Here is a 12384-nt window from a genome sequence, read left to right on the forward strand (position 1 = left end):
CTCTCATATGTGGAAATCCCATTTTTGAACACTATATATCCTAAGATGACTCCGTGTTTAACCAAAAATTGGCATTTGAATAGGTTTAGAGATAGGCAATAAAGTTTGCATCGTTCAAATACCTTTTGTATAAGCGGGATAAATGCTTTGATGAATGAATGCACAAACCATCTAAGAAAGCTTCAAGAAACGTTCTTAGAAAATCTTTAAAGGCAATGTTCATAAACCGTTGAAATGTGGCCGGTGCATTTGTCAAGCCAAATGGCATGACTCCATAAGCGTAAACTCCGTGTTCTATAACAAAATTAATTTTTTCTTGATTCTCCGGAGAGCAATGGAAATTTGGTTAAATCGTGAATACCCATCTAAGAAGTTGTATGCTTCCTCATTGCCAACCACTCGTTCGAGTATATGTTGTGAATATGGCAAGGGGTGATGATCTCATCTTGTTACTATGTTGACTTTTTTGAGATCGACACATACTCGTAATTTTGCATTCTTTTTAGGCGTAACCACAATGGGAGAAACCCAGTCCAAATGTTGAATCTCATAGTAGATGAATCCACATTCGATGAGCTTGTCTATCTCTTCTTAATTTTAGCATACTTTGGATTCATTGGATAAGGTCGCTAATTGGTACCATAGGGATTGTGTGCACTGCATAACCTCAATAGGTAATCCCTTCATATCATGGTAATTCCATGCAAAGAAATCTGTATATTTCTTGAGGAGATAAATGAGTTCAGCTTCTTAATTCAGAGTGAGGTCTTTTGCTATAAAGACTGGCTTAGGGTCTTTGCCAGGTTCAGCCAAGTCTACTTCTTTTACTTCTTTTACTTCAGCCAGACCATCATAGACTTCTTCTACCTCACTTGTTAGCTTTCATGTGGCATTATCAAACACTAACTTGCAGTCCCCAATTATAAAAGATTTATAGTGCTCAAGGGCTTGGCATAAGTTAGGTGTTGGCTCATTATTTTCTTCAACTTCCTTAGCTGCCGCTTCCACTTCCTTCTCTTTTAAGGCCAATTCTTTGTTCTTCTTCCACCTAAGGAAACAATTAAGCTTTGGTTCATCCACAACATCAATTTTGGCTATCAACTCAATGGGAGGAGGGCTACAATACATAACTTTTTGTAATTCCTCTCCCCAGTTGTCTCAATAAACTTGTGATGTCCATCGAATACACCAATATATTTTAGCCATTGGGTATGAGAATAGCACTTTTGTAATTAAAAAAATTCCTTTATGCATCTTTCTATGCATAAAAATCAAATTTAATGAGAATAACACTTTTGTAAGTAAAAAAATTCCTTTATGCATCTTTCTATGCCCAAAAATCAAATTTAATGAGAATAACACTTTTGCAATAAAAAATATTCCTTTATGTATCTTTCTATCCATAAAAATCAAATTTAATGAGAATAACACTTTTGTAATTAAAAAAATTCCTTTATGCATCTGTCTATGCATAAAAATCAAATTTAATGAGAATAACACTTTTGTAATTAAAAATATTCCAGCCATCCTCATGGTGGTGAGAGGTTAAATCACTTAAGCCTTATGCACATACCTCCTTTTCTACATGTGCGTATGGATTTCCTCTATTTTCTTCATAATCTCATGTATTTCTCATGTGTGTTTGTTACCCATCAAATGGATGCTAGAATTGGACTTTTATGTGTTGATTTCTTGATTCTTGATCTTAATTTCTTGATTCTTTGTCTAGATGCATTTCAATTGGTATCAAAGCTTTGCTTTTGATCCACTCTCTTGAATTTTCTTGAAAATCTTTTGAGTTTTCTTGATCAAGAAGATGGGTATGGTGACTTTGGATGGATGAATTTCTTTATCTTTGTTCGTTCTTAAGTTTTTGGGATCGTGGGTTTGATGGGGACCAAATTCTGGGGAAGCCGCACCAAACATTTGAATCTTAGGACCAAAATTGGGGGAAAATTTGCTAATATTGATTAGTGTCCTTAATCCAAAACATTTTCCTCTTCTTGCTTGATTTTGGGAGTGTTAGGTGCTTCAATCCTTGCCTTGAGCTTGGCCATAGCTTAGGGTCTTCATTTGGCATGTCAAAAGCATCACAATGAGCTATCTAATGAGGAATTTCATGGTCATTTTCTACCTATGGGAGGGCGTGGATGGCTACGTGCATTTTCTCACCTCTTGGAGCATAGTCGCTCTACCATTGAAAATTGTAATGGCTTGTGGAAGGCATTTAGCATTGATTTAATGGTCTAATGGAGAGAAATGGCATCGATTTTCCTTTGCCAGAGCCTCACAACTATTCGCGTGCAGCGCCGCCTTCATGAAGGTTCTCTTCTAGTCTTTTGAGCCATTAATCATGGTGTTAGTCTCTTAAACCTCATGTTATAAGTATAATATGTTCCTACTCAAGGTTTTGATTCTCTTTCTTGCTCATAAGGCAAAAACGTGCTGTGGTTTTTCTTCTAGGGTTCCATGGAGATGAGACTACATAATGAAACATAATTAGTTGCTTATCAAGTTTCTTCTAGGGTTCCATGGAGATGAGACTACATAATTAGTTGCTTATCAAGTTTCTAATCATGAATAAGTTTGATCAAGTTTCTACATTAGCTAATTTCTCCATCTCTCAAGTGATGCATTTGGTGTTTTCATAACAAAAACCCTAATTTCATGTAATCGAGCAATTCCTCATGCCATTCACATGTATTGGGAGCTATTCCATGTTCAATGATGATCATATGCAATCACTATGCATCAAATTTGGTCTAAATCTTGATTTTCTTCATACTTTTGGGAGTTTCTTTCCCATTTTGTGTAGTAAAAGGCGGTCTTGTGTTGGTCTTTAGGATTTATGGATACTTGGTTGTATACCTGAAGAACCCATCCAAGGAGTTGTAAGCTTCTTTTTCTGCTACTCTTTCAAGCACATGTTTAGTGTAAGGAAGTGGGTAGTGATCCCTCACTCTGCGACCACATTTATCTTCAAGTTCATGCACATGTTTAGTGTAAGGCAGTGGTGGGTAGTGATCCCTCATTGTGGCTGCATTTACCTTCTTCAAGTTTATGCATACGCAGAACTTGCCATTCTTCTTTGGTACTATGACCACCAGTGAAACCCAACTTGTCTGCTTGATCTCCTATATGAAACCTATGGAAATAAGTATGTCGACTTCTTCCTTGATTGTCTTGGAATAAGTTTTATTATATGAGTACGGCTTTTGTTTTAACTTGCCTTGCACCCTTCTACTAAAGCGATCTTATACTGTATGACACTTCTAGAGGGACCCTCTTGATATCTGAGTACCTCTATGTAAATACACATATGTACTCTCTAAGAAACTCCATTAGTTCTATCTCCTCCGCAAGGGTTAAGTCAATATTATCCAAACTTTTTTGGGCTCTTCCCCTCGTAGTACTAGGTTAGGTTGTTTGGCATTTTTTGGTACATCATAAGACACCCCGGTTTCTCTCTTTTTGGTGTTCTTGTAATATGAAGGAACTTGCCTCCATTCCTCTTCTTTGTGTTGCCACCAACATCAGAACTAACTTTTTTAGAGTTGACTGAGGCTGAATCAACATAATTCTCCTTTGCTAAGGTTTTAGCAATCTCCTGATCTATTTCCAAGATGTTGTGATATGGTTTCCTCATTAGATCCTTCCAGTTTGAGCAAAATTCCTTTGTAGCACTTTCCTATGTTCAAGGAACTCACAGAGGAGTGCCTCGTGTTTTTCTAACACTTCCTCATCCTCTTCATGGTCATCTAACAATTTTGAGAAGTAAAGATTGCACTGAAACCTCTAAGTGGTACAATGTTACATTTCTCAAGAGTTTTTTCTTCATAGTTTTCAATCAATTCAACTCCTTCTAGTTCTACAAGTATGGTGGATATGGTTCTGATAAGAACAATGTTATTCCGGTTGTTGCGATGTTTTTGAGATTTCTAGCTTGAGACACTACCCTCTTGATATGTTTCTATGATTGGCTCTAGGGGACTCGATGTCGGAATATTTTGTAGAAACATCATGATGGGTCTCATTGGTCCCTCTATTTCTAGCTGGGTTTGCTTCACCAGATCATGTGCTTCACTTAACCTCAAGATCTCCTCTCTCGGGTTAGGGTACTCGTGTAGCTTTTTGGAAAGGGATTCCTCATGCTTGGGTCTCGGTTTGTATCATCCTTCCACTACCTTCTTAAACATTTCCAAGAGTTTATCTGTTCTATCCCCATCAAGATTGAGTCAATGCTTTATGTCCCTCATTCCTCATCCAAAGTGATCTGAATCAGAGGTTCCAGAGCATCTTCGATCTCAAAGTATCTAGGATCATCCATTGGATTCTTGGTTTATTTGTGTCTCTCGTCCTTATGGGGAGACACTCTCTAGGCTTTCTCCCTAAGTTCCTATGTTCTATCCGTGAGGATTGAGTCATTGGGTTTGCCCACTCCTCCTCACTCTTCTTCTAAGGTAATTTGATTAGAGGAATATGAAACATCCTCAATCTCAAAGTAGCCTCCTTTGTTTCCTTTGTCACCTCAGGACTTTGGGAAATTCTTGGCTTGAATGCTTCACAAGTAGGCTCATTTGGCATTACCTATTACTCTCCTTTTTACGGACCCTACAATTTGCTTTCCCTCTTTTGCTTTTAGAGAGGTTTATGATGTAGATGACATTGTGGATAGGGCTGCTTGATCTTAAAATTGATTGGCTTGGGCCCTTGTCTCATGATGTTCAATGGTATTTCTTTTTTGTCAACAAAAGATGATGTAGGACAAGACATGCTAACTATCCCCAATGCCGTTTGGCTAGCAATGATGTACTCATTAAGGGATTTTGAGTCGTTGGCTTGAGAGGGTAGTCTCACTGATCAAGTGATCAATGCCACACTTCATGCACCATCTATCGAGAGGTGGTGGGCTAGTAGTAGCTGCTTTTGGGTTTGCTCTCATAAGGCTAGTTGGCCAATGAGAGGGCACTGATCCACTGATCAAGTGATCATTGCCACACTTTATGCACCATCTATCGAGAGGTGGTGGGCTAGTAGTAGCTACTTTTGGGTTTTCTCTCATTGAGTTGTTGGCTTGAGAGGGCAATCGTCTCAATGCCACACTTCATGCACCATCTATCCAGAGGTAGTGGGATAGCAGTAGCTGCTTCTAGGTTTGCTCTCATTGGGTAGTTGGCCCCCTTGTGAGGGCCTTGGTTTTTAAAATAGGCTAGCAGAGCTCACCTTGGTGTGTTGATATCCCTCGATCTACAAGCTCCCAATGTTATTTGCATTAGGGTAGTCACAACATTGATGCATGTCAAGCATCAAATGTCCGAGTTGGGCCATGATGGTCACCCCCCCTTGGTGGGCTTCCACAACCACACTAATTCTGGGTATTTGACATAAAAGTATGATGTGTTAGGAGGTTTATTAGTAATCAGCTCGCTCTCTGTTAATCTTTTAGGAGTAGTTCCTGGCAGGGCTAGTTGAGGAGGCACTATAGGTGGGATCTCCACGTCCCTATAAGGATTCCTAACCATAATCTTGTTCCTACTTGTGAGAGCTACATCTGTACCACTAGGAGGTGGTGTGGGCAAAGCTAATGGTTGTGAGGGTGTCAATAACGTTGGCACTCCATAAATCCTCATCATTCTCTGGGTGTGGTGGCAGTTAGTTGATTTATGATTTTCATATATTTTGCAATATCCACACCACTAGGTTTGCTCTTGCTCTGAGGACTGGGCATATCTTCAACAACTTTGAGTACTCCTTCAAGTCCTTTGATCACAACATTTGCTATGCCTCTGTCAACACTCCTAGGTCCCTTGGCCTTCTTTGACTCTTGGATTTTCATGATGGGTTTCGTCTTGGTCTCACTGATTATTAGGACCGTAGGCTATCGGTGGTTGGGATGCCTGTAAAGTTATCATCAAATTGAATCAAAGTCTACGTCATCCAAGCAACATTTCCACTAGTGTTCGATGCCTTTTGGCATATAATGTATCATGTAGTTGCTTACTTCTTGAGCGTTCCAAGAACAATGAAATCAGCCTTGTTTGGCTTGGTTTTCCCTTTGTGGGGGCAACTGTTGTTCAAGTTCTTAATTCGGTTTGATGCCAAACTCTCACGGTCTCATGTTTAAGCTGCTTAAATTGGTATAGCTAAGCTATGCTTGAGACTTATCTTAGAGAATCCCCATGTGAACGCTTAGAGAATCCCTATGTGAATGCTAGCTTTAAATCTTCCATGGTTTCCCTCTGGGAATCTTCTAGTAGTTGAAACCAGAGTAGAGAGTTATTCTCTAAGGTTAATCTGAAAGAATCTATATTAGTTTGAGGATCAGTCACCCTTTCTAGAGTACAAATCTATTTACATGCAGCTAGATGGGTTGTATGGATCTCCCAATCCATCAAACCTTAAAATCAACTTGGCCATGATACAAGGTCTTATCCTAGGATGACTATTTTCAGTTTCCTCTCCCAATCCCCTGGTTCATCTCATCGATGTTGGAATGGCATCAATGTTTCATTTCATTTCTAGGGTTATGTAAGTTTTGAACCCGATCTCCATCGGTTCAATAGCTAGCTCTTGGGCCATCATGGTGTCATATGTCTAGGTTCCATTCTCAGAGGTACCTATGTATAGGATGGTCCCATGAATCCATAGGCTGGCACCCCAAAACCCTAAAAGATGCTTCTCTTAGTTGTTCCGGGGGCACAAAGCCTGAATGTGTTCTCGGCTATCCATATGCCGGTGCTTCCTGACTATTTGTAAGCTTAAGGCCCTATTGCCTTGGCTCTTAACTCTCATGGTTCCCCATCCTAAGTGTATTGGTGCTACTGGTTCAATCAAGGTTACCGGCTTGGTTCTTTTAAAGGGCTCCTGCCTAACCGTTCTCATCCCTGTGGAAGCTAAATTCTCCTCTCGGATGTGGAGAGAAGCCTCACCTTGGCTTTAGGTTTGCAGTTTGTATCCCTTGTGGAGTAAAACAAAAATTCTCCCCTCACTATGCTTCTTGGTCTTGAAGTGATTTCCTCGGGAGAGATACTCACTTCACTTGGCCTTGAAATGCTATGTTCAAGGTCTATGGTGGATGAGAAAACTCCCTCTAGCCCAAACATTTACATCCTTCTCACTTCCTCATCCACTCTTGGGACGTGTGTGGTACCATCCTCATCCGCATATGTCCTTTGAGCGCTTAACGGGATGATAACACCTATATATTAGAGGTGCATCTAGAAACTTGTGGTTTCCCTCTGCATCCCTTTGACTCTAGCCCTCCTAAAAAAGAATCTATAAATCGCATTCGGAGGGTTGAGTGGTTATCGGCTCTGTGCAAGCTGGACTCTATGTAGTCTGTTGACACATCAAATGATCGGATCTTGGAGGAGTCCCATGTAAGGATATACATATTTCCCTCCAAATCTACATAAAACTGGTGCCCACGACGACAACCTTTGGACTAATCATCCGTGGTTCACATCTTAGCATAGCCAGAAGTGATCATCGCCCCTCCAAGAGCACCCTATTATGGTCAATGTAGATGGGAACTTCACAATTTCATGATAACCATAGTGTTAGGTTTAGTGTTATAGCACATAGGTTTCATTTACTAGTTAAGTGCAAACTTATTCACCAATATTCTCAGTAAAGGCTCTTCTCTCTCCAATGGGACGAGCTTCTTGAGCTCTCTCAACCCTTCTAGATTATTCACCCATGAATACATGACACTCTCGTGGCTATATTCCCACTCACGGAAGCTTTACAAGGTTTATACCCCATAGTATTAATCTAGTCTCTTCCTTGGTAAAGGACTCTTGGTTTGCTTCCGAACTATGGGTTTATACCCCATAGTATTAATCTAGTCTCTTCCCTGGTAAAGGACTCTTGGTTTACTTCTTCCGAACTAGTGTTTGGTGTAATAAGCGAGGTCAATTCTACTTGTGGTCCAATAGTATCACTCCCTAATGTAGGCGCATGTGAGACGAAGTCTCATATTCAAAGGTTAGGTTTGAATAGGACTTGGCAATGATTCGACCTGACCGCAAATACATGAGCACTTGATCTAGCTCAAGAACTACTTGCCGAAGTTCTTTTTATGATGATTTTATGGTTTGCTAACTTTTTATGGTCTTTTTCCTTTCCTTTCTAAGTTATTGTTTTCTTGTTTAGAATCTTGAAAAATACCCGATCCAAAATACAATCGATCAACAAGTGATATGAATGTTAGATCGACGATCATAAATAGACGATCTGGATGTCAACGATTTGAATGTCAGTCGGGACACTTAAGCGGACGTAATGGAATGCTATTTGAATCGACTTTGAATTAGAGATCGACGATCCAAAAACCACATTCAAGATTATAGTTTTGGTGCCGGTTTCAATGTCCTTTTTAGATACTACAGAGGTCTTTACTCAGCTTTATTCCCTCTTACAAGAGAATAATTGATAGGTGCTTTGACAGCCCCCAAAATTTATGCTCAAGAGTATGGCAGTGAAGGTCATTTACCACACGAATAGTCCCTAATTTAATTAATTTCAGGCTCTGACTAGTGATCTAGATGTAACATCAATGATTTGGTCAGGATAATCTGGATCCTCATTTAGGGTTTTTCTTTATGCTTTTAGGGTTTTTTGACATGATAGAGTTTCTTAGCAACACTCCAATGTCATGATTATCTACTTAATCTAACAAAAAAATAACACTTACTAGGATTAATGCCTTGATTAAGCTAATCCAAGTAAAAAATGCCAAGGTACACTAATGCCATAGTTAATCTAAGACTAATGCTCATAGTCATGATGGAATCTACTAAGTGGTGAGATAGCTTACCTTAATCGCACTCGAGAGAGCTTGCTCTTCATTCCACCACTCCCATGAGATAAAAATTCGGTAACATAAAACACAAAAGAGGTTAAGGTTAGAAGTAAAAACCTATTTTAATCATACAAATCTACTCCTAATCATAATCAATCACACAATGCAACTCCCATGAGATAAAAATTTGGTAACATAAAACACAAAAGAGGTTAAGGTTAGAAGCAAAAACCTATTCTAATCATACAAATCTACTCCTAATCACACCCATAACACAATCAATCACACAATGCAACTCCAATCCTACACTAGAACACATTTTCTCAACATTTAACCAAGGATTTACATCCACCAAAGGCAAGAGAGAGTAGGAAAAATAGAAGATTTTTTAGTAGAAAATAGCTCTACTTCCTTACTTTATCCAAGGCTAGTTTGATCCTTGACAGCGGTGCCATTAGTTCATGTCAAGGACCTTCTTGCTCTCTAGCAAAGAATCATAGCGCTACTGGATCAAAGTCCCTTTGGAGAGGCTAAAGAAGAGGTGTGTCAATCCCTCTCATTTAAGCAAACACCACAAGTCTCCACAAGCCTGGGTGTGTATGACCCTAGTTGATTAGTATTTCAAATTTATTTTTCAATCTGGAGAAACAAGCTACTGCCCCTCCCCAACAACAACGGGGTCCAAGTGCAACTTCCCACTGGGCATCATTTGGGAAAGGAGTGCCTCCCTTTAACATTCAATCGGCTAGAATTCAAAAACTACTAGAACGAAAATTTTTTGGTATATAAAATTATGTTAATAGTGTTATTTTTTAAATTTATATGGTTTCTGCCCATTGAACTAAAACCAGAGGAGGAATTTCTCTACTGGTTACTTAAAAATACTTTCTCGAACTTAGCCCACCGGGTTCAATTTTTTGAGTTTAATGGTAAATATGTTAAACAAAAAATCAGGCTCTAGCCCAAAAATCCAACTTAGAGTTTTTGGAAATTAAGATATAATAAGAAATATATGTTTGTGGGAAGATAGATAGATATATATACCGGTTCACAACACATACCCACGTCGCAGAGCGTGATGGCATCTAACCCGGGTATATAATAAGAAATATAGAACATAAAAAGGGGAAATTTGGCATACCGTCTATGAAGCTTTCGGATAAGAGCCTTGGAATTTGAAAGGTACTCATTTCTTTCTATTAGAATGTGGCATGCCTCAGTTCTATCTACTACACTCACAAATGCCTGTACCACTGGTTTTGCATGAACTAATCAAGTTGCTTTGTTATCTGGGCCTTTGACAGGAATTACGAAAAAAAGAGGGTCTCATGAGGGCGAAGAATGCGTTCCATTGAGCAGGTAACTTTATGGGCACTAACATAAGAGAGAGAGAGAGAGAGAGAGAGAGAGAGAGAGAGGTGGAGGTGGAGGTGGAGGTGGAGATGGAGGTGGAGGTGGGAGGGCGATTGTGTGTGTGTGTGTGTGTGTGAGAGAGAGAGAGAGAGAGAGAGAGGGGTGGGGGTGTGCTGTCTGTCAAGCTTCAGCCTGACATGGCCTCATCATTAATTTTAACAAATTCCTTAAGGGTCTACAGGCTCATCAGAGTCGAGTACACATGCATCGGAGTCAAGTATGCATGCATCAATTTAGGGTTCCACTAGCTTTGGCTTCCCTTATTCTCTAATCAAAGGCTCGTCCTCGCCCTACTCAAGGACCTTGCCCTTCCCCATGCAATGGGGGTTGGTGGTAGAGATTGCATGTGCATCCTATGTATCCTATGCAAGGGTATGCATATCCTTCGCCCATCCCATGTGGCAGCGGAGGTAGCGATTTGCATGTGCATGTCTATCCCAGTTCCCATGGATGATGATGGCTCTAGCGGCATGTATAAAGACCTTGAACACCTCCAGTAAAATAGTGCTTCAGAGTGCTTATGGAACTCTTGATTCTGTTGCTGGTTAGGCAAGATTGCTTGCCGAGCTACTAGTTTTACTGCAGGTTAGGTGCTGCCTTTCAATGACTTGTTTATAGCTAGCTGCTGTCTTCATTTGATGGATTTAACTGTGTTTGGGCTAGGTTGCTACAATTTTCCTTTATGGCAACCAGGGCTTTGGAGCATACTAATGGGTGCATTTGCCATGTTAATTAAACAGGGAAAGAGAACCACCTGCCATCCAATGGAGCTCGGCCGAATCATGAATTGTGCTGTCGATACATTCATATAGCCCAGAGCTTTTGAGTGTCTGGTTTTACTTGAGTGGATGGCAATGGCTCTCCTATGTGGAAGGTGCCCTCCACACCATCTTCATCCCGCACCTTATGCTTTCCCTTCTCATTTGTTATCAGTTCCACTGGGTCCTGTTGTGCCAACAACACCTACAATCACATCCTACAACACTACCTCTCACAAGAGAAGAAATCTCTCCTACCTTCAGCACAAGAACATTGTTCATGCCATCAAGGTGAAAGCTACCCTGCTTGACACAGTACGCAAGCCTAGCTTATCTTTCAAATGTGGTGCATTTCTAGCAGTCCCATTGCTTTCTAGCTTTCTCCTTCCTTCTGTTGCCACAGCTCTTGGTGTGGATGGATCATCCTCTTCTCCTTTCCATCTCATTCAATCCTTGCCACTCGCAGATCTGGACCCTTCTGTTGCCAGTCTCTTGATTCGAACACTTGGCCCCATTTTCGCATCGCTCAACTTTCTCTTCATAATCAGGATTGTGATGTCATGGTACCCCCAGCTCCCTGTGGACAAGTTTCCGTATGTCATAGCGTTCGCACCAACCGAGCCAGTACTGGAACCAACGAGGAGGCTTATTCCTCCAGTTGGAGGGGTGGACGTGTCACCTGTTATTTGGGTTGCTCTCATGAGTTTTCTGAATGAGATCCTCTTGGGGCAGCAAGGGCTTCTTGTACTACTTTCTCAGCAGCAGGCCTAAACCCATGTGCCAAAACACGAGGTTTTTTTGTTTTCTGTACCTATCTTGTATTCAACATTTGTCTGTCCAAGGGCAGCCGCCCGTTGTTTTGTGAATTTCCACTGTTTAGGATGCATTATAATTTGGTAGCTTACAGTGGAAGGAATGGTTGTTTTTTTTAAAGGTCTAGAGTTGGAGTCCAAATGGTGTGTTTGTTTTGATTTTATGTGCACTGTAGTGTGTTACTGCTGATATGTGGTCACAAACTAGGCACATTGTCATCACCGTATTGGTCACCGCCGCCAAGTCATATGATCAGAGTATTTATTGACAAACTGGGCAAGTGCACGTGCTATAAGACGGTATGTGGACACATCAGCTCTATTTTGGAGTGATTGCTGGGTCAACAGTCTCTATCCAGTAGATAGCTTGTCTATGGCTTCTTTGAACTAAACGTAAGAGAGGTTCTAGTAAATATAAGGAGTCTTGCTGTGAGGTTCTATATTTCATAAGATGTGGCTCGTACATAGGAACATGCGCGATTGTTAAGGGTGACATGCTTTGACAAGTTTTTTTTAATCATGTTATGTCCACAGCTGTTTTGGGATTCATCATTTGTTCTCTTTTATACATTTGTCAATTGCTTGGGACCGACCATCT

The 12384-nt window shown here is 40.4% G+C and overlaps 1 protein-coding gene across 2 annotated transcripts; it reads left to right on the forward strand.

The window, feature by feature from the left end:
• Positions 1-9886: 9886 nt before the first annotated feature.
• On the forward strand, positions 9887-11837 carry CCB3 (cofactor assembly, complex C (B6F)). 2 transcript variants are annotated; one of them, XM_086821030.1, is made up of 3 exons: positions 9887-9985; positions 10108-10162; positions 10957-11837. In XM_086821030.1, the coding sequence occupies exon 3, from the start codon at positions 11065-11067 to the stop codon at positions 11743-11745; it is 681 nt and encodes a 226-aa protein (XP_086677156.1). In that variant the 5' UTR covers positions 9887-9985; positions 10108-10162; positions 10957-11064; the 3' UTR covers positions 11746-11837. The 2 variants fall into 2 exon arrangements, with proteins under 2 accessions (XP_086677156.1, XP_086677155.1); XM_086821029.1 differs by lacking the exon at positions 9887-9985 and having other exon boundaries at positions 10025-10162.
• Positions 11838-12384: the final 547 nt, after the last annotated feature.

Source organism: Cibotium barometz, chromosome 27, assembly GCF_041138505.1.
Source record: "Cibotium barometz isolate CiBa-2024 chromosome 27, ASM4113850v1, whole genome shotgun sequence".
NCBI classification, from domain to species: Eukaryota; Viridiplantae; Streptophyta; class Polypodiopsida; order Cyatheales; family Cibotiaceae; genus Cibotium; species Cibotium barometz.

Excerpts from the sequence above, each read along its gene's own strand:
- CCB3 (XM_086821030.1), top strand. The coding sequence starts at position 11,065 with ATGGCAATGGCTCTCCTATGTGGAAGGTGCCCTCCACACCATCTTCAT.